At 42.2% G+C, this 22,250-nt stretch overlaps 1 protein-coding gene across 1 annotated transcript in view; it reads right to left on the minus strand.

Annotated features, from left to right (window-relative positions):
* Nucleotides 1-346: 346 nt before the first annotated feature.
* Nucleotides 347-22,250, minus strand: part of fer1l4 (fer-1 like family member 4) — a 35,875-nt gene continuing 13,971 nt past the window's right edge. The window contains 29 exon segments of the mRNA XM_078249167.1: nt 347-1,200; nt 1,646-1,746; nt 3,040-3,353; nt 4,671-4,794; nt 5,445-5,562; nt 6,639-6,737; nt 6,909-6,994; nt 7,088-7,269; nt 7,411-7,565; nt 8,175-8,345; nt 8,435-8,562; nt 9,570-9,689; nt 9,772-9,906; nt 11,055-11,158; nt 12,881-12,929; nt 13,356-13,472; nt 13,553-13,665; nt 14,258-14,432; nt 14,589-14,750; nt 15,147-15,257; nt 16,061-16,234; nt 16,429-16,563; nt 16,716-16,840; nt 17,037-17,229; nt 17,327-17,479; nt 21,213-21,329; nt 21,426-21,513; nt 21,655-21,755; nt 21,863-21,995. Coding sequence (XP_078105293.1) covers nt 1,020-1,200; nt 1,646-1,746; nt 3,040-3,353; nt 4,671-4,794; nt 5,445-5,562; nt 6,639-6,737; nt 6,909-6,994; nt 7,088-7,269; nt 7,411-7,565; nt 8,175-8,345; nt 8,435-8,562; nt 9,570-9,689; nt 9,772-9,906; nt 11,055-11,158; nt 12,881-12,929; nt 13,356-13,472; nt 13,553-13,665; nt 14,258-14,432; nt 14,589-14,750; nt 15,147-15,257; nt 16,061-16,234; nt 16,429-16,563; nt 16,716-16,840; nt 17,037-17,229; nt 17,327-17,479; nt 21,213-21,329; nt 21,426-21,513; nt 21,655-21,755; nt 21,863-21,995 — 3,964 coding nt within the window. The 3' untranslated portion in view covers nt 347-1,019.

The raw sequence follows: 22,250 nt of genomic DNA on the forward strand, positions 1-22,250 counted from the left end.
TCATAATTGTTTTTGATCATCTCATCAGGACATGATTGGTAAACTTGAGTCCACAGATAGATATTTCATTATCTACACAACAGCTTTATAAGTTTCTGATCACATTCCTGCTCTTAAGAGGATGATCCCTCAACATTTTAATGACCCCATGACTTTTCCTCTAGCGTCACCCACTTAGGACAAACTTTACATTTTTAGAACAGCTAAATCATCAAGATGTTGTTTGTTGTGTCTGTAATGAACACCACAGCCTTCAGGGAACACTAGCAAGCCATTAGCTTAAGTTCAAATTACTGTATATGTATCTCAGGAGGAGCATCTTGGAAAACAAACTATTACATCTTTAAAACTCCTTTATTCACTAATGTTTTTACAGCCTGTTATTGACTGATATTAGTATTTATTCATTTACTTAGAAATAACAGCTAACATTCATATTGAACAAACTGGTACACATGAAAAAAAAAATATATATATATATAATAAATATATAAACTTCAGAGTCAGTGCAAAATTAAACACAAATATAAAAAATTTAAATATAATTTGTATTTATTTATTTTATTTACCTTTAAAATAGAAAATTTCCAATCACAACTACATTTAATCAACAAAATTAGACTTTTAATTTTAGGAGCGGTGCTGATTTAACCAGTCAGATCTGTGCTCATCTATACATCTGTCCAGTGCTGCAGGACAGTTTCAAAGTCAAACAATCTATAATTTACATAATAATATAAATATGGAACTTAAATATGCAGTAATAGGTGTCCAGTAATTTCCTCTGGTGACCAATAAATCTGACAGTAAAACAAAATCTCTGATTATTGCTCCCATGTGCAATATAAACAAGGATTCTGGGTAAAGTAGATAAATGTGTATGTAAACATATTAAATCATGAGTTTTACTGATCTGTCTAAGTATTAAATAATACTTCAGTCAGTCGTTAAGTGGATCAGAAACCTGAGACAGTCTGTGACATCCAGGAGGAAAGAATGAAGACTCCCCGCAGGATTCTTTATCCTTTGATGATGAGAGAGGAGATTTGCCCCGGCAGCGTGTAGACAATGAGTCCGAGGAAGAGCGTGAGGATGGCGAGGATGACCAGAGCGATGATATACTTCTTGAACTTCCTCCAGATGATGAAGATGAAGGACTTTAAAGGGTTGACGAACCAGGTGAAGCTGGTGGTGGGACGACTACAGGGAGGACAGGAGACAGTAAACAGCTGTTTACACCTGGACTGAGTCTAAAGGGGCTAAAGGTCGGATCACATCAGCATTTAAAAAGGTAACATTTTGTTGCAAAATAAGTTCATTTTCAATGGAATCGCTGCAATCAGTGGAGTCACACTCAGGGGTAATGTAAATCTATGCAAATCTTTCGCATAGATGTTAACTTTGGTGAAGTTTGACAAAAGAATTTGCCCTGTTGACCAATAGCAATCGTTCTTGACAGCACTGACCTTTGAGGGAAAAGAGAGTTGGGGAGTCCAAAATGGAGAAAGCTACGATAACTTATAAGATGAAAAAATCTGAGTACTTCTTCCACCACTGCAAATCTGTCTTTTTGTACTAATAAGTGTGTGTGTGTGTGTGTGTGTGTGTGTGTGTGTGTGTGTGTGTGTGTGTGTGTATGTCGTACTTTGGTTTGTCCAGAGGCTCTGGCTCCTTGCGGGCGCGCCCCACAGGGTTGGCCTCCGCCTGCTCTAATGCCACCAGCTGCAGCTCTGCCTCCACCTTCCCCTTCACACACACACACACACACACACACACACACACACACACACACACACACACACAGTTTCAGTGTAAGTTTCAATATCACCACAATTATTTGAACTTAAAGGAACACGCTACCGTTTTTTGAAATATGGTTATTCACCGTCTCCCCTAGATGTAGATAGGTGGGCAAACGCATTTTTGTCTCAGTGCATGTATTGTCTTTGTCCGGCAGCACCAGCGCTGGTTTAGCTTAGCGTAGTCAATGGAATCCTATGTTGCCGGTTAGCATGTCGTGAGTAAAAGTAAGCCAACAACACAAAAAAACAACCTAATTACTTCTTGTGGCCTGCATATTCACAACGAGTACAAATAGCAATGCAGATTAAGACTAGACGATTTCCTAGGCAGATATTGACTTGGGACTATATTGGGGCGAAGCACAGCCGAAGCACTGCTGGGTGCAGAGATATGCACTTCCTGTGCAAATGTTTCATATTAAAAGCTTGTCACATGAGTCAACTTGTACAGAGTATGACATTACAATCAACTTTTCAACTTTATTTTTACCCATTGATTGGTTAAGTGTATTTGCTCGGGAATAATGTGAAAATGTAGTTGTAATGTTACACACTGTATTTATGGTTATGTTTTTTACTTACAGTTTTTGTATAAACTAAGGACAATGAGATTTTATTAAAAGTATTTCGTAAGAAAAAGATGAATGCAACATTTTGTATAGTGATATATCGATCACATGAAGTGTGATCAAAGTTCTGTATATAGGAAAACAGGAAACCCTGAAACCACCCTGATAAAGGCAAGATTGCCCAAAACGTTTGGTAAATAAAGCATTGTGTACTGGAGGAGAGGTGTACAACATGTTTTATGTTGATGGCCTTGCATTGAAGCTAAGAAACTGTCATATTAAAAGCTGACCAGGAAAACGTGGGGTTATGATATTTCAGCTGCTGGTTGGCTTTTTTTTTTTATAACTTATAACAAAGAGGTCGACACTGTAAATCAAAATGAAACCAGCCTATTATTCATCTCACATCTCCAATTTCCCCTCCTCATCCCAACCAAACAGAAACAACAATGGTGGACCAAAATACGAATAGCAGAGATTACCGAACCGAGAGTAGTTTCTGCAGTCTGAGCATATTACATGTCTATGGAATAATGCTTTTAATATGGTAAACTAGATGTCAAAAAGTCAGATTCAGATCCTAACTGCAAATGTGTAGCTACTGTGTCTTGCCTTTCTCAGGCAGCATTGGCATTTTTTGTATATTGTTTTTTTATTTATTTTTTTACCATTAGCAGGAAGGTGTTGCCCATGCTGTCGGTGTATTGGATTTCCTCCTGTTTCATATTGCTCCTCTTGTCCTTCTTCTTCTTCTTCTTCTTCTTCTTCTTCTTCCCTTTCTTTTTGGCCTCCTCCCTCTCCTTCTCCTCCCTCTCGAAGTCCTCGGCTGTTTTTGGGCGGGTCAGCGGCCACCAGCCCTTCATCTTCTTGGCGCGAAAAAGGGAAAATCGAGGGCTGGCCCGATCCTTCGCCATCTCAATCGTACACTTACTGGATGACTTTGCTGCTCGCACCATGTCGTTGAGACGTAACTCAATGGAGCCTGAAGGAGGAAGAACAAAAGAAAGATGATGAAGAGGAGTTAGAATCATAAGCATTTGTTCTTAAATATACTGGGACTACACAGGTGAAGCTGTTGTATCCCATGATGCACCCTGAATCTTGAATAAATAGGCTGCATGAAAGAAAACTCACGTCCATGGAAAGGCCACTTTGAAATGTTCAATTTAAGTGGTCAGTTTACCTAAATTACAAATTTTATTTTATTTTGTCCATGTTTGGAGATAACACAGCATTGCATTGCTCACATCATTGTAAATTCTCAAATAAATAAAAAAAATGGCTGAGTTTCAAATGCCCCAAATAATAATTCCAGTCGCTTGTACTTGATACTCATATGATATGCAACAATGCAGATGTTGCAGATTAAGAGCCTACCAGGAACAGGAAGGATTACGTTCTTTGAGCTGCTATTTACGGTGGCCCTGCAGATCTTCACCAATTTGATAACACATGTACATAATTTAGAAAGCAGCTGTGCATGTGTTGTCAAGTTGGTGAAGAAGATCTTCATTTGCTTGTGTTGTGTTAATTTTCATGTTTTCTTAATTTGTGTGAGCTCTCAGGGCCACCATCGTTTTTACTTTGAAAGCAGGAAGTTTGATTGGCAGTAGCGATAAAAAATAAACCCAGCAAAGTAGAAATTACTGGAATTAATTAGTGAATGAAAACAATACAATACCATTTGAGAGTAGTGGACTTCAGCAACATTAGTGCAGTAAAAATGGACAATATACTGAATTTATCAAGACATAAACATGGACATAAACATTAAAACAGGAGCTGATGTATGGAGGCTGTTTAGTAAATATGTATAAACACTTATATTAGAAATAAATACCTCCCTCTCATTAGCCTGTTTCTAGAGACCATCTTGCGATTGGATAACACTAGCCGAGATGCCAAATCGGGCCAGGGACGTAAAGTGGGGGGCCACTGGCCCCTTTCCTACTTCCTACCCCCCTACTTCTGGCATCCTTGCTCGGACCACACCTATCTTCGAACTGGGCCTTCATTTTGATCACAGGTACACAACTGTAAAGTTTTATGACTGCATCTTGCACCATTGTGACGCTATCCCGGTGACAAAATCTGTCCACTGACATACAAATTTGGCAAAGCCTCTGTGGTAGTTCCCGCTACTTTGCCATGATGACACGTGTGCACACACACACACATACATACGATACAACAGGTTTTTACAAGATTACACTGAAATTCATTTTGCGTTCCCAAACAGCAACAATACCAGAATCGCTGTCGTGGCTGAGAAAATATATTGTCTGTCAGTGTGTCTCACCCAGGAAGTCGTTGGCAGCGATGCGGTCATAGTCCCAGACCTGCAGCATCAGAACAGCCGGCTGTCGAAACTCTGACTCCTCCAGAGAGAAAAAGGACTCCTTCTTCTTGTAGACCACCTCTTTCTACAGCATGAGAGGAGGAGATTTACTCTTACTAACAACCAGACTGACTGCTAGTGTCCTCTAGTGGCTGCAGTGTTCATTACTGCCACAACATAAACAAACACCACCACCTAAAAGGGTGGACATTTTGATTAAATATTTAAATTTGTTGTGTACAATGGAAATGTAATCCTGACAGTGACACAGAGTGTTGAAACAATTGGTTATTTAATTATTTACTTGAATGACATAATGGTCATTGGTACTAATTTTGACAATTTTGTTTACTGATTCATGTTTCACCAATCAAAACCTCCAATCATACTTTGGTTCGAGCTTATTTTATGTTGGGACTTGCTGCTTTATTCTGTTTTATATAACTGTAAGCTAAACATTTTTGGGTGGTGGACTGTTAACCCTAACCCCAAAACAAGACATTTGAACACATCCCCTTGGATTCTGGTAAACTGCAATGAACAATCTTTTGGACATTTCTTAGATAATTAATTGCTTAATTGTAAAAATAATGAACGGATTACTCAAGAAGGAAAATAATAATTTGTTTCCCTAGAGAGACCAGAGCAAAGATCACTATAATCATCAGGATTCATCAGTGAATCAGTGGAAATGTTGACCATCAGCAGGTCCAGGTGTATGTACGGTATGTGTACCTCAGTAGGAAGGTAGTCGAAGCGGAACACAAATCTCCAGTTGAAGTTTCCTTCTCCAGTCAGAGAGTTGAAGTGGACATCAGTCTCCTGTTTTTCTCCTTCCAATCCCTTTATCCAGCTATACAGAGAACAAAACAGAATAAAACACTGAGCCTCCATAGCCAAGCAATGCCTAAATAACTGCTCACTTAGCCAGTGGTTCCCAACCTTTTTAGTCTGAAGTACCCCCACTGTCATGTCAGGTGAACTCACGTACCCCTTCATCGATTCCCAATGTATGTTCCAAATGTAAAACATTTAAATTAAATTAAATAAAAATAGATATTGTTAAGTTTTTAATACAATTGAACTGTCAATATTAAGGTTAGTTTGGTCAGCAATCATACTACTACTAGCCTACTAGGCTACTACTATTTAGAGTGAAGCTGGATGTTTGACCATTTATCCACTAACGTTACTTTTAGCTAACTATTTTAACCATTTATCCAGTATTCATTACTTTTAGCTGTTTACCTGTTCTTTTTCTTCTGTGCTAGCTTGCTAACTTGTTTTTTCTTACATAAGAGCAACAGTAGTAGTGTACTGCTCAGGTGTTACAGTTGACTTAATGTTAATATGTGGACATATTTTAATCAAATCCTAATTAAAGAAATTAAATTACAGTGGTTGGCTACAACATTTTCATGTACCCCCTGGCAATTGCAGAAGTACCCCTGGGGTACCTGTGGTTGGGAATCACTGCACTAATCCCCCCCCCCATAGTTACTGTTGCTTCACCTGACATGCAATGCACATATTTAGTTGACAATGATAACAGGACATTTATCAAATCCATAGTAATCTTTCAAACAATGGGTCCTTAATTTCAGACAAAAGCAGCTTCCCATATCAGGCCTGAGACCGTTGATTTTGCAGAAATGACAACTGCATCTGGCAGATTGTCTAAACTTTAGCTAGCCAGCTAATTAAGCTAACATACCTAAGCAGGTAAAACTCTCCAGTATTTTAAGGGGAAAAAGCAAAGATTTGAGAGCAGTCAGAATTAAATACACATCATTTTGTGTAGTATTTCTTTTCTTCTTCTTCTTTCCTCTTTCATATCTTTCATATCTGTTAATCATCTAAATGCCTTCAGATTTATCTGTGTGTGTGTGTGTGTGTGTGTGTGTGTGTGTGTGTGCTCGTGAATCTAACCCTTTCACGTAGATGTCAGAGGACGGCTCTCCGGTGAAAATGTTGACATCGTCCAGAAATACATCATCGGTGTTCCAGATGATCACTCGCAGCTCGTACCTGTTGTCATGGAAACACCAACAAAGTTTACGTATTGTAGCTCCTTCTCTAACCTATTCCAGTCCACTTTACTCGATGATTCTATTAGACTCTACTGTACTCAATAGATTATATTAAACTCTACTGTACTATATAGATTATAATCAACTCCACTGTACTGCGTTGACCTACTGTTCAGGTAGGCGAGGCTTGATGTTAACAGGGGGCGGAGCCGGGACATCATTAGGAAACATGTCCACCCACATATGAAGGAAACCCTGAAGCACAAACATTGCTGATGACGTGTAGTAATACCAGTAGAAGTATGTTACTGTTGTTGTGACTGTAGTTATTATTAATTTTGTGTTTACCTGTGGCAGTCCAGGTTTGTCCTGGTTCAGCAGGGACCGGATCTCCACGTGCTCTGGGACCAGAGGAATGGCTCCAGGGAGGAACTCGTTCATCTCCCCCCAGCGCCGCAGCACGCTCAGGGCTGCATGCTCCTCCATCTCTGCCTCCTCCTCTGGAGATCGCTGGTTCTTCTTCAGCAGACCTTACGACAACAACAGCAACAACAAAACTGCTGTATAATAGTGTAGTGGTTCCTGATATGTGTCCACAGAGAGACAATAATGGACTGTTCACTTCCACTTCTGTGTCCGGCTTGGTCAACCTGTCTGTCTGTCTGTCCTACCTTCAGGTACTGCGTCAGGTGGAATCTTGAAGATTTTGTTAAGGACTTTGACCTCAGATGTTCTGTACTCTGGAGATTGAATGCTGTTCTTCCTGCAGAGCTCAGCCAAAATGGCCGACGGCTTCTTTGCATCGCGCCAAATATTGTAGCCGTCACTGGAGAGAGACAGTCAAGTAGATAGACAGGACACAGAAAGATAGATAGGTACACATTTAAAGAGACAGATACTCTTCTGACAAAGTACGTAACACAATATTTTCTGGTATTAACATGCCACAGTTTTGGTACTACCATATTGTACTTTTGATACTATTGTGTCGTAGCAGTAGTAGTACAGTACTGTACTACAGTACAGTACAGTAGTTCAAGTACTGATTTGTTCGTCAGGCCATGCCAAGAGGGCAATGTCCGGAGCCGCCTACTTTGAGCTTTATTTTGACTCTTCAGAAATCTATGGGTGATGTCATGGAGACCACGTCCATATTTTATACAGTCTACGTTTCTAACATGCCAGAGCTCTAGTTCTCATATGTTTTAGTTCTGGTACTTGTGTCACAGTTTTGGTAGTAACATATTATAGACACTTTTTGACTGTTGTAGTACTCGTACTAATGTGTTGTAGTTTTGGTACTAATATGTCCTATGTACTGTCTTCTAGCATCTCGTTTCACACACCTTCTGACATTTTTTATACCAACATGTCATTGTTCTGGTTTTAATGTGTCGTAGTTCTAAGACTAACGTGATGTAGTTGTAGTACTAACGTGTCATAGTAAAGAGCCAGACCGCAGGAGGCCCTGTGGTGGCTGTAGAACCGGTTCTCCAGGTCAACTCGCGTCTCACCGATGAAGTCATCAGACCCTATAAGATCGTGGTCCATCACTGAGATAACCAACTCTGTCTCCAGCGGGAATGACACTGTGAATTCAAACACCCTGAAAGACAGTGTCAGGAATTAAGACAGTCAGACAGGCAGACAGACCTTCAGTGCTGCACAGGTACAGGTAGACAGACAGGTACTAACTCTCCAAACGTAGGGTTGAGCTGTTTGGGGATGTATCGATCTTTAGTGTCCAGAGACTGCTGTCCAGCTCGGACCACCAGATACGGGTCGGCTTTACCGTTCGGGTCTGTGGGAGCCAGAGTGGTGGCCTGCAGGACACAAACAGACGGTAGAACACACAGTCAGTGCAAAGATAGACCCCAGGTGGTGCTAAACCACCTGCCCTTTTGGCCTCTGACTAGATAAGTGACTTTTTTCTATTTCTATTTATCTTGTTTTCTATTTTAGTCTTTCAAAATGTGGCCCATGGCATCAATTCTCAGTTTAAAGCGTGTTGTAATGCCCGACGACTGCATTTCAGTTCTAATCCCGCTTGACTGCACAAGCACCTTCCCTTGTCACAGCCACCACAGTTAATGCATGCAAATCGAATCTTCAATTTTGGAAGAATGGTCGAATAGTTCCGAGTGAATATCGAAAAGTATTTTTGCATTAAATTCCCATCCCTAATAGACAGGGACATTGTGAAAGGCAGAATGGGAATTTGGTTGTTTCTTACATTAAAAACAGGTTGCTGTTTAGCAGCCAACTCTTACTTCTCACCCTGGAATTCCACCAGATGAGGAGGCGAAACATTCCAGCTGCACCATGGTTTTGTTCCGTGTCCGCCATGCCTCATACCACACCGGGAGCATCTCCGAAGCTGAGCATTTGCCTGCCCAACTCACAGATTCGGTTGTTATGGTCATTTTTCCTGGATATTTGTGCTTCTACCACAAAAGTAAGTAGTCTACATTGTTAAATGTTTTTTTTAGATTTAGTCCAGTTATGAACGACACAAACAAAGATTTGTGTCTGTGTTTTAGTTGTTAAAATAGTGTAGTGATGTGATATATGAGTCTTCACAGGTTTTGAAAATTGACCGAAAGCCCCAGCCCTTCCACTCCCTGCCTGGCCTGTTGAATGTCCTGCAGTTCCGTCAAAAACGCGAGACGTGCCTGCCTGGTGGATCTAGGGGTCAGATGTCTAGACATCCTTGAATACCTTGAATGTAACAACAGTTTAAAGTCAGCGTAAAGGAGATTTTCTAAAATATCGGACTGTTCAAGGAACTAAGAGACAAAGACAGGCTGTGCATAGACAGAGAGACAGGTACCTTGACGATGTAGACTCGGACCAAGACTTTGATCGGTGAGTTTTTGGGGATTCCATTGGTGATCTGACATGAGGTGTCTTCTTCATCTCCTGAATCAATCGGATAAACCAGGAAGGAGCCCTTGGGATGGAGAGTATGGAATAATGAACACTTCTCTGCAGAGTAACACACAGACAGACAGGCAGCTCTCCATCCACAGTACCTTGTATTTTCCCATCAGCCTCTCCTCTTCATCCTCCTCTTCATCCTCAATGTCAGCTCTGCCTTTATACAGTGGGAAGATCTGCAGCCAGTCCTGAAACTGATTGAACTCTGACTCCAGATCCCCTCTATACAGCTGAACAAACATACAAACACAGAGTCAAACATTTTAAAACGTACTGTTTCCAAATCTGTTCATGATACAGACTGATGATCTGTCTTAAACAGGAAACTAAAGGTCTTATGGTCCAATCAGTTCATAGTGTCTGAAGCCGTTCTTTCATATGAACTCAAATTTTTCATAGGACGAATCAGGTCCGACGTTGCCCTTTAATATATGTAGCACATGTTTTAGGTTTAGGCGATGGCGCCTAGGTAGAGCATGCAGGATGCAGAACATGGCGCGTATTACTCGCGGTAACGTAGCCGGTAGAAGTGTGAATCTTCACTGATCCCCTGATTCGATTCGATTACGATTATCATGTCTTCGATTCGATATCTCGATGCGTCACGCTGCATCACGATGCATCACGATGCGTCAAATTAATGTTTCTATTAAAGCCATATAGGCTATTTAATTCATAGCTTTTCAAGCTTCAAAAACAAAACGTTGCAGTGCTCTAATACTAAATAAACTGGATACATAAAACTACAGCACTGAGCACATGGCACTTCCTGAATGTGCAAAACATACCAGAATATGTAAACAGAAAGGTTGTTAGGCATACATTAAATTGTAAACAGAAATAATTGATTATGGACCGGCTGATTATCGATGCAGCATCGTCCATGTCCACGATTCGATGCATCGATTATTTGATTAATTTCAACACCTCTAGTAGCCGGTTCGTAATTTGGTCCTAAACCAAGTCTCTCCCATTAGTTACCAACATTGGTAACTAATGGGGCACTCAGAGAGCTGAACGCCTTATGTCGCAATGTTAACGAATGCGCCACATGATTAGGATCCGCTCCAAAATGTCATGGATTTTTTGTTGGCCCATGCTACACCCTTCCACCTAGTCGGAAAAATCGGGCCAGTAGTTTTTCCATAAAACTCTGCTGACAAACTGACAAACAAACATTACCACCTTGGCAGAGGTAAATATGCCAAAAAAAACCTAGGAGTTAAAAGAGGCGAAAAAGCTCTGTAGAGCGCAGAGTTACCAGAAACACATTCAATTCATATTACACATTCGTTTCAAGGATCTTGTATTGCTGACGTCAGTGCGGTCCTGGACTGACAGACTGGATTGTAAACTGTGGCTCACAGTGACTTCCCACCTTTAGTGTGGCAATGTTCTTGCGTCTGGGAGGCTTAATCTCAACCACCCCGATTTCCTCCTCGTCCTCCTCTTCGATGTTCGCCATGCTCAGATTCCCTCCATCTGAACCAAAACCGAAAACAACACGGCAATGCTAACAAACACAACTCTGTTAAAATAGTGTTTCAGTTATTTTTCATTTTGTAATATGTTTATCCTATTTTTTAAATTGTGTTGTTGTTTCTTTCATTGTGTTTTACTGCTAAAATTTGGTGGAAAGCTTTTCCAGAAGAGTTGAGGCTGATATCAACAGATTGATGCCTTTGGTTATGGGAGTTCAATTGTTATAGCCTGGGAAGCAGACGAATCTGCGACTGCATGTTTTATTTGCTCTGGCTGATAGGTCTGGTCCCCCTCCCGGTAAGACAGATTTCCAGCCAGCCAGATCCTGGTCAAGCCAATCACAACCATTTATCTCACATGGGGCGGGTTTCAAATGATTACTGACAACTTGCGAAGCCTTCGCGCTTTACACAAAACACGTGATGACGTCATTTTTGGCTCACACTCCCTCGTGCTGAGGACTCTCATGGGGACACTATAGGGCAAGCATAAACCTAGCTTAGAGAGGAGCGCCGTTGAGGCATTTTTTTAAAAACAACCAAGATGGCTATTGACTATTTTCAAATTCTGATGGCAAAAACAGCAAAATTCATTCTCAGACATTCTAAACCATCACACCTCATGTCTGCACGCTGTAGTTTGTTTGCATTTGTCAGTTACTCAGTGTTACGTCACGTTTCATTGCTCTGATTGGTTGTAGGTTGATCCAATTGCATCCAGAGGTATTTTGGTCTAGGCCCATTGATAACACCCCTTGGAAATCGAGAAATTACCTGAAAGGTTCCAGACTAACTCACATTTGCACTTTGGTCTAAAGATGTCGGGCTGCATTGATCCCGTGTCCACATACTTGTACACACTACATAGTTTTATAGTGTACGTCTTTAAAGGAAATTCCGGCGCAAAACGAACCTAGGGGTTGATAACAGATGTGTACCCACAAAATATCACCACACTTCAACGGTAGCATAATGAGGGTCCTAAATGTTAACCGAAGCATTGAGAACATTGTAAGTGTACAGATAGTTTACTAAAAAAATAATTTAGAAAGACAGTAGCTCCCAAGACGGCGGCCGCCTGTATACGAGAACGCGACTGTCTTTATAATCTATCTTTTTAATAAACTGTCTGTACACTTACAATGTTCTCAATGCTTTGGTTAACATTTAGGGACCCTCATTATGCTACCGTTGAAGTGATATTTTGAGCATTTTTAGCGGTATAAATAGCGATTTGTTTTTACTTTCCCTGTGCCCCAAATACTAGCGTTGTAAGCTAATCAGCAGTCCGTGCTAGCTTGTTTCAAACTACAAACACATTTGATTAGCATGAAAACATGTCCCAGAGAACGACAGAGTGGGTATACATCTGTTATTAACCCCTAGGTTCGTTTTGCGGCGGAATTGTCCTTTAACACGGATTCTAAAAAATCTGCCTTCAGACTGACATGAGAAGAATGTAAATGATCTCCTGAGAGCTGAACTTCTATAAAAACTGACTACTGACTTCTCATTTGTAGAGAGAATTTGGAAGTTTTCCTATTCACTTCAATACAATCATAGTTCATCACAGCAGCATCTAGTGGACATTAGTGGAACTGCAGCTAAATACACCAGCTCTGACTCATACTGTATCAGCCGTGTGTGTTGTTGTTGCTCTAATATACCCCTATAAATATACCCAAAATATTATTTTGACTGGATGACAAAGTAAAAACTGTACCCATCTCTGCTTGTTCCTCCTTCATTGCCTCCTCCTCCTCCTCAGCAGCCTGGAGACAGTCAACACACATCAGACATGGTGAGTAAAGAACTTAGTTATTCTGTAGTGTCACTTAACACATAGTCACCGAAAATAAATTCAATTTTAACATGTCTGCTGTTGAACTTTTGCTTTCTGCTGTGTCATTTTCTTAATTCTGCTGCAGTGTCTTATTCTGTCTTATCTTGTTTTATAATCTGGTAATAATAAGAGAGATAATAAAGATCTCAACTACAAGAAAAACATATTAACATATCTTGGCCAGGTGACCCTTTCAAAAAGAGATTTTAATCTCAAGGACTTCCTGGTTAAATAAATGTTAAATAAAAATTAAAAATAAGATAAGGTTAACTCTTTAAATTATTCTAGATATGTATTACTGCCATTTCTGCTTCACCGTTATTACCACATTTATTTAGATAAAAAAGTGTCTCACCAGTCTCTCCATCTCCTCTAGTGAAGCATAGTATTTGGACCACCAATCCAACTCCTCCAACTCCGGTGGCTCCTCTTCTAGCTCCTCGCCCTTCTTTGTCAGTTTCTTCAGAGGATTCTGAAAAAAACACCAACCAGGTTGAAATTTGTCTGAACATTCATGCTTTTAAACACAATGGAGGAAATAAATATACGTACATTAACCAGCTTGATGGGGTTAAAGGGAATCTTTGACTGTTTAATTGACAGGCCGCTGAGTCCGATACGCTCCACTGACATCAGAGGGTTGATCTTTTTTGTATTCTGCCTCACTGGAGAGACACACAGAGAAATCATGTCCATAAAAACTTTAGGAGAGAAGTTAACTATGATACCCACAGAGCATAGCTCACATGCAGGGCTTCTCAGTTGTTGTTGTTGTTGTTGTTGTTAGCTTTAGATTCAGTCTTTTTGCATTATTATACTGGGATGCGTTGGCATGATATTATGTGTATATGACACTTTTGCCAGTTTAAAACAAATCAGAAACATTATTAGTAGCTAGCTAGCTATAGCTGATAAAATCTGTCAGTGACAGTTGTCATTTCAGCAAAAAAAATCAATAGTCACCAGCTGGAAATGAGAAGCTGCTTCAAAAATTACTGAGAATTTTTATGGTAAATCTGCCACTGTTATTATAAACTGCATTAGGTGCCGTACAAAATCGGAAAGCTCGATAGGCAACAGTAATTAGGGGGACAGGGCTTAGCAAATGGTCAATTAAAATGTTCTGGAAACATATCTATAGTACCTAGTACCTAGTCTGGATGTTACAAAACGTCTCCAAAACATTCAAAACTCAAACTATCTAGTAGACACTGCTACTGTGAATACTACCTCCATCACTTCTTTCATAGCTGTTACCTTTTGGTTTTGGCTTGTCCTCTTCCTCCTCTTCCTCCCCCCCTAACTTGCGTGGGGTGTAGTTCATGAGGCTCTGGACCACGTGGGTCCCGACTAGAGCGAGCCGACCGAATGCCCGATGCTCCACAACGAACAACGTCAGAGGAGGGTGGAGGTAGGCCTGCTCTGGCAGCTCCTATTGGACCACACACAGGAAAAGGAAACAGGAAAACAGGGAAGAGAAGATTAGCCATGTCTCTACACTGTATGCAGGTGTGTTTCCTTAAGCCAGATGTGTAGACCTTAGTAGCCACTCTAACTAATGTCAGTAACCATCACTACTTTGACTGACCACGTCCATATAGCGGACCAGCTCTTTGAAGTTGGAGTGAGTGCCATAGCTCTCAATCTCTTCAGACTCCAGCTGTCGTCCTGCACACTCCACCCTCACCAGGGGGCGCTCCACCTCAAACAGTTGCACTCGCTTCAGCTCCCGCAGACCCCAGAACAGCACCTGAATACACACACAAACGCATCGGTAGGACCAAGTTACTTCACAGATCCAACAGCCTGATGTACCAAAAGCACTTGAACACAGTGCATGTGTGTGTGTGTGTGTGTGTGTGTGTGTGTGTGTGTGTGTGTGTGTGTGTAGGGGAAACATTCACACACATTCATACACTGTTACCGAGTCTACCTGCTCATCAGATAAACATTCCTACACTGTGGCCGAGGCTGCCATACAAAGTGCAACCTGCTCATCAAATAAACATTCACACACATTTACACTCCGGTGGCGCAGCATCGGGAGCAATTCGGGGTTCAGTGTCTTGCCACCACCGCTCTACCACCTGAGCCACAGCCGCCCCAACTGTGTGTGAGTGCATGCGTGCGTGCGTGTGTGTGTGACCTCGATCCTGAAGGTCTTCAGAACCGGTCGGACTCCCTCAGGGATGATGTAACATCTCTGCTCCTCCAGGTAGGTCGGCTCCTGAGGGTCCACACTGCCTGGGACACAGGGCTGCAGGGGGTGATATGATTTTCCTATTCAAAACCTTTTGGAGAAAAGTCAACTACGAATGCCAGAGAGCATAGCTGTGAGAAACATCCAATCACAGAGCTTCTCAGCTGTTGTGTGTGGTGAAGTTAGAGATTGATCTTTGTAGAACTTACTGAAATAAATTCAAAACTTTGAATCAGTTCACATTTGGATTTTAGATCAATTTTGGATCAATTCATCCCTAGAAAAGAACCATGTTAACAGAAACATAACTGATCAATCGCATCAATCTTAGACAGCAATGGACCCTTCCTAATTCCTGCCCCTTATCGCTCTGTGCTCCAGTAACAGTTGAGCAAACTGGGTACCTCGCAGAACCTCTGTCAACGTTCCCCTCTCCTGAAGGCCAATTTTTTTTTCTGTAATGGGGAAGTCATGACCCGCCCTACTCTTACTCTGATTGGCTAGTTCTCGTTTTCTTCCATGGTTGGGTTGGTTAGGTTAAGGCTATAGTCTTGATCAATGGAAGTATGTTTCCAGCAGATCCGCTGATTACATTTTGTGCAACCAGCTTCAGACTGTTGTAAAATGACCAAAGACCTCCGTGCTACTGTGCACATCAAACATGTCTTTTGATTAATCATACTACACAATTTGACAGTTTACACAGCTTCACGAAAAATAACTTCAAAAAGTACCTCTTATTCCGGCACCAGTGGTCTGTTCCCAGATCTCAGCTACAAACAATGTTATTATCACTTTTAGAAATGATGGACAATAAAGAGGTACAAACAGGGACACATTGATTGTTTGACAGGTGTCACCTCTCCAAACCCAGAGTAGTCCAGCTCGATGAGCTCGAAGGCAGCAAGCAGCTCGCCGGCGGGGGCCCTGCCCATGCTGATGTCATAGAAATGGAGGCGGGGCTTCTGGTAGTACTGTTCCACAGATTTAAACTCCGGCTCTGCAAACGCCCGACCCAGAGGCTTCACACTGCCCTGCACACACACACACACACACACACACACACACACACACACACACACACACACACGCGTGAACGCACACACCCACGCGCACACACACACACACACACACACACACACACACACACACACACACACACACACATCACTGCCAGAAACAGCAGCAGAATGTGTGAGGATAAGAAGTAGAAGAACGTCAGCGTTACCATGGCGTTGTGGTCGTAGATGTTAATTGTGATGAGGGGCGGGTCTTGTTGGAGCTCCTCTCTTGTTCCCTCCAGCAGAACCCTGTCAAACAACAAACATTCACACCAGGCTGGAGAGAGAGTCTCATGCAACACCTGAACACACACACACACACACACACACATATACAGAATATGTATTAAAATGTGTACGTTAAATGGGCACTCCACCAATTTTACACATGTAGTTGAGTTGACCGGTCATGGGTCAATTATAACCTTTTAAACAGCGGGACAGTTGTACCTACCCTGGTGACTTGGCACTGTGTAGAGAAGACGACCTTGGCGAAAGGATCTGATAGACCGTTATCATCTGCAGCCATCAGGCCACGCCCCTGGTACAGGTGACATCGTAGCTGGAAGTACCTGCTGTCTGCAGAGAGATAGACAGAGAGAGGAAAAGAGATTGAGAAAGGTCTACCTTCAACTAACCAGGACAGACTGCTGACTCCAGGTGAAGCTTCATGATTGTAGAATAAAACTAATTAAAAATATATATATATTCTAACAACAGACAAGATTTCCTGAGCAATTGTCCTGTGCAGAAGCCACGCCCCCCGCTTACTCACCCTGGCAGGACAGACTGACAGGAAGTTTCCTCTGCCCGACAGGGACCAGCCTCCTCTGCTCCTCCTCTTCCTCATAGACCGGCAGAAACTCCTCCGGCAAGCAGGTGATGGCTTCTTTACTGTACTTGGCCAGACCAAGCCACAGGTAGACCTCCAGCTTCGCAAAGATCTCACTTGCTGAACCTCCGGGAGACTGGACAGACAGACAAACACACATTTTTTTTCAGAGATGAAATAGAGAGCGAAATCAATAGTGTTAGAGAAATGGACATCAGTGTTAGAATTGTTACCTTCATGTAGAGGGTGGTGACTCTGCCACAGTCCCGCCCCCTCTGCTCCTCCACCAATGAGAAGAGGATGGAGTAGGAGGGGATCCTGACATAAGCCAATCGCTTGCTTCCACTTAGTAACCACAAAAATGCGTCTGGGATTGTAGTCTGGGGCTGGAGAGAGGGTGGTGTGGGGGAGGGGGTATTAGACCTCAACATATTGAACATACTGCAACCTTGGATGTCTTTGTTGTCACCTATGGTGATCTATGGTCAGTGTTTGGAAGGTTACTCTGGAAATGTAATAGGTTACCATTAACAAGTTACCCTATTTAAAATGTAATAGTGTAATTGTTTCAATGACTTCATCAAAGTTATGTAACTTAACCTTTAATTACTTTTTGATTACTCTTCTAATTTTTTAATGAATGCTTTCAACTGTTAACCATTTTCAAATGTTTAAACCTGGCAGTGTTAACCTAACAGACTCACTGGCACTGCAAATTCAAGTAAGAGAACCAATCGAAAGCATCAGAATAGCACCAAACTTTACTAAACAGTTATGGCTGGAAATTGCAAAGGAAGACATTGTGCACATGAAAAACATTCAAAGCAACAAAATGTATATTATTCAACATATAGCCTAGCTTTTTGAAATCTAATCATTTTCAAAGGTAACTGTAAATTAATTACACATCCCATTAACTGTAACGGATTACAGTTACCTTTATTTTGTCATTAAATTAAATTCAATTTTAGTTATAGTATCAAATCATAACAAGAGTTATCTCAATACAATTCTAGTAATTCCCCCATGAGCAAGCATTTAGTGCGACGGCGAGGAAAAACTCCATTTTAGGGAGAAACCTTGGGTGGTGAGGAAAACTTCCTTTTAGGGAGAAACCTCGAACAAACCCAGGCTCTGGTAGGCGGTGTTTGACGGTGCCGGTTGGGCGTGTGATGAACAGTGGCAATAATAGTCACAATAAAGATGGTACTGATAATATGATGGAACTATGACTAGAAATAGTAGTTGTAGTAGTTCATGGCGTAGCAGGGCACTGCAGAGCGTTACAGGGTGTAGCAGAGCACTGCAGGGCATAGCAGGACGTAGCAGGATGTAGCAGGGCGTAGCAGGGCACTGCAGGGCATAGCAGGACGTAGCAGGGCGCAGCAGGGTACTGCAGATCGAGCAGGGTGTAGCAGGGCACAGCAGGGCGTTACAGGGTGTAGCAGGGCGTAGCACGGCACTGCAGGGAATAGCAAGACATAGCAGGGCACTGTAGGGCATAACAGGGCATAGCAGGATGTAGCAGGGCGTAGCAGGATGTAGCAGGGCATAGCAGGTTGTAGCAGGGCACTGCAGGGCGTTACAAGGTGTAGCAGGGCGTAGTAGGGCATTGCAGGGCATAGCAGGGCATAGCAGGACGTAGCAGGGTGTAGCAGGACGTAGCAGGGCACTGCAGAGCGTAGCAGGGTGTATCAGGGCACTGCAGGGCGTTACAGGGTGTAGCAGGGCACTGCAGGGCACTGCAGGGAATAGCAGGACGTAGCAGGCACTGAGCCTTGTGGAATGCCATGGCTAACTTTAGCGTGCCTGGAGGATTCATTGTTAATATCAACAAATTGAGATTGATCCGATAAATAGGACTTAAACCACCTTAGTGTGATTCCTTTAAAGGGGTGATAGAATGATTATATAGGGTATTTCACACTGTTCCTTAAGGTCTCCTAATAGAGTATGTAACATTGGTTGGGCTGAAAATTGCCCGAATGCTATTTTATTAGGCCCTTAACTACCCTGTGAATATGGCTCTATTTGGAACAAGAGCTTTTCTTCCAAATGTAGTATGCTCATAAATATTTAGATGAGCTGCCCGCTGATTGGTTTGAGCGAACCCCATAGAAACACATTGGAGACGAGACAGCAGGTCTCATATTTCAGACACTGCAAAGTTATATGTTGTTTGTCGGGCTATTTCGTTATTAAATTCACTTCTGAGACTTTTTTATGCGAGAAATCAACTATATAAAGCTCAAATATGGTCCGTTTTACAAAAATTGATGGCTATTTGCAAATTTGGTAAGACGTGTCGGACTTTAGGAGCTCCACACAGTCTGATGAGAAAACGGCAACCTCCATACCCAGTGAAAGTCACCATTTCTCGGCTACTGGACTACTGGGGCTCGGGGCTCCGCGGAGCTGGCTGGCTGCCGGCATTACTAGAGTATATTTAGTTTGAATTTCGTCACGCCACTTATATAACATATACCTCAAGGTCTTATAAAGCTAACAATGGTGTCCGATTTCAATTTAATGCATTTTTGTGAACATTGGGGATTTCGTTAGCTGCTACTGTCCCTTCAATCCTGTGTGTACAGATCGCGGCTAGCTAGTTAGCTTCACTTTCAGCATAATTAAAGTCTATTTACAGTTTGAATTTCGTCACGCCACTTATATAACATATACCCCAAGTTCTTATAAAGCTAACTATGGTGTCCGATTTCAATTTAATGCATTTTTGTGAACATTGGGGATTTCGTTAGCTGCTACTGTCCCTTCAATCCTATGTTTACAGATCGCGACTAGTTAGCTTCACTTTCGGCATAATTAAAGTATATTTACAGTTTGAATTTCGTCACGCCACTTAGATAACATCTACCCCAAGGTCTTATAAAGCTAACAATGGTGTCCGATTTCAATTTAATGCATTTTTGTGAACATTAGGGATTTCGTTAGCTGCTACTGTCCCTTCAATCCTATGAATCGCGGCTAGCTGCAGGCCCTGGAGCTCCATCAGGGCCTCGGCATTTTGTAGTCCAGTAACCCAGAACCGGTGACTTTGCGCGGATATGGATCGCCGCGGGCTTCCCTTCGTGACGGAGAACCAGCTAGCTCACAGCAAGTCTATGAAGTAGGACACACCGGGTGGCGAGGCAGCACCGGCCTGCTGAGCACCTGCTGAACTGCGACACACAGTCGGACAAAATTTGCAATTAGCCATCAATTTTCGTAAAACAGCCCATATTTGACCTCTGCATAGTTGATTTCTCGCATAAAAAAGTCTCAGAAGTGAATTTAGTAATTAAATAGCGGACCTCTGGAGATCTGCATGACATAGCTAGATTCAGAAAACTAAACTGACCTCAGGTCAGTGGTGTAGCCTATGCAAATGTTTGGGCGTGACAAAGACTAGGAGTTGGGATGCTGACGTCAGCTTCCAGCTTTGTTCAGACTCGCCCGTTTTCAGCGGCAGTTTCAAAATGTGAGATTTGCATATTAAAGGGGTATCAATCGGATTTTGAGCTTCTATGTATGTCCTATTTACCCACCGAACTGTCGTTATTCAACTATGACAAGGTAAAATCGGTTTTGCATTCTATCACCCCTTTAATGCCAACTAAATGTTCCAGTCTCTGTAACAGGATGGTATGGTCAATAGGGTTGAGACAAGTCCTTTGTCTGAAGCAGTTAGAAGGTCGTTAGTAATTTTCACCAATGCCGTCTCTGTGCTATGATGCACTCTAAATTAATAAAAAACTGACTGAAAGTCCTCAAATAAACTATTGCTATGTAGAAAATCACATAACTGATTAGCGACTACCTTCTCAAGGATCTTGGAGAGAAAGGGGAGATTAGATATAGGTCTATAGTTGGCTAAGACCTCAGGATCGAGGGTGTGTTTTTTCAGAAGAGGTTTTATCACAGCTACTTTAAATGACTGCGGTACATAACCTGTTAATAAAGACATATTGATCATATCTAGAAACGAAGTGTTAACCACGGGTAACGCTTCTTTAAGTAGCCTCGTTGAGATGGGGTCTAAGAGACAGGTAGACATTAAATTACATAATGCCATTACATGTAACTGGTTACTCCCCAACACTGCCTATGGTGACCGCTGACCTCCTTTGCCAGCAGGCGGAGTTTCCGCAGGAGTTTTCTGGTATCCATCAACTTCTGTTTGGCCGTCCTCCTGGTGATCCTCCGCCTGGCCCTCACTGCCTGTCTGGCCAGTAAGACCTGGAGACAGATATTAGGACAGACAGGAAGACAGTCAGACAGAGAGACGGTAATTAATAGGCAGGTAGAACAAGAGACAAGTGGGGACAGACTCACCAAATTCTTCTTGATAAACTCCTTCCTGCATCTGTCAAGGTTATTGGGGCGAAACTGAGACCTCCTGTCTGCAAAACCACTAAACTGTCTGAAGAGAGACGGACAAAATGACAGAGAGGAGACCAGAGAAAGAGAAAGACAAGAGGATAGAAAGCGAGACAGGAAAATCAAATCAAACCAAATCAAACTAAATCTATTCTAATCAAATTTTCAGAAGGAGGAGACTGACTTGCAGGAGGCCACCAGCTCTAGCAGCACCTCCTCCAAACGCTCCTTTGCGTTACTCCTCGGCCTCCTCAAGAGACGTTCCACCTCATCAAGACCAATCTCCTAAAAGAGGAGTGGGGAGCAGAGAGGACAACGTGTGACCACAGTTTGTAGGCATTGAGTGATACACTCCATGTGTTAATAAAAATTAAAGATCACTTGTCTCTCACCAGCCTATCGGCCGTTTTGCTGAGCCAATTTGCCTGATAGAGACGAAAGTTGTGATCTTCAAACTGACTCCAGACAAATAAACACGGCTTCTGTTTCTCGGAGGGAGGCTGGAGAGGAAGACACTGGAAAGACCTGAGAGACAGACAATTAGAGAGAACTAGACAGTCAAGCAGACAGACAGCAAGTGGCTAGTGTTTGTGGAGTAGTTACTATGGACGTTACTCTTTCAAGAATTGCCACCTTGTCATGATAAATGGGAAATGGACTATAGTGTTGTTGCTCAAGGGCACTTCAGCAAGAGATTGAACCACCAAAACTGTGATTAGTGAACAAACTGCTCTACCTGCTAAGCAACAGCCAAGGAAGGGTTTGTGTGTCCCTGTGACC

Source organism: Sander vitreus, chromosome 4 (assembly GCF_031162955.1).
Source record: "Sander vitreus isolate 19-12246 chromosome 4, sanVit1, whole genome shotgun sequence".
Taxonomy (NCBI): Eukaryota; Metazoa; Chordata; class Actinopteri; order Perciformes; family Percidae; genus Sander; species Sander vitreus.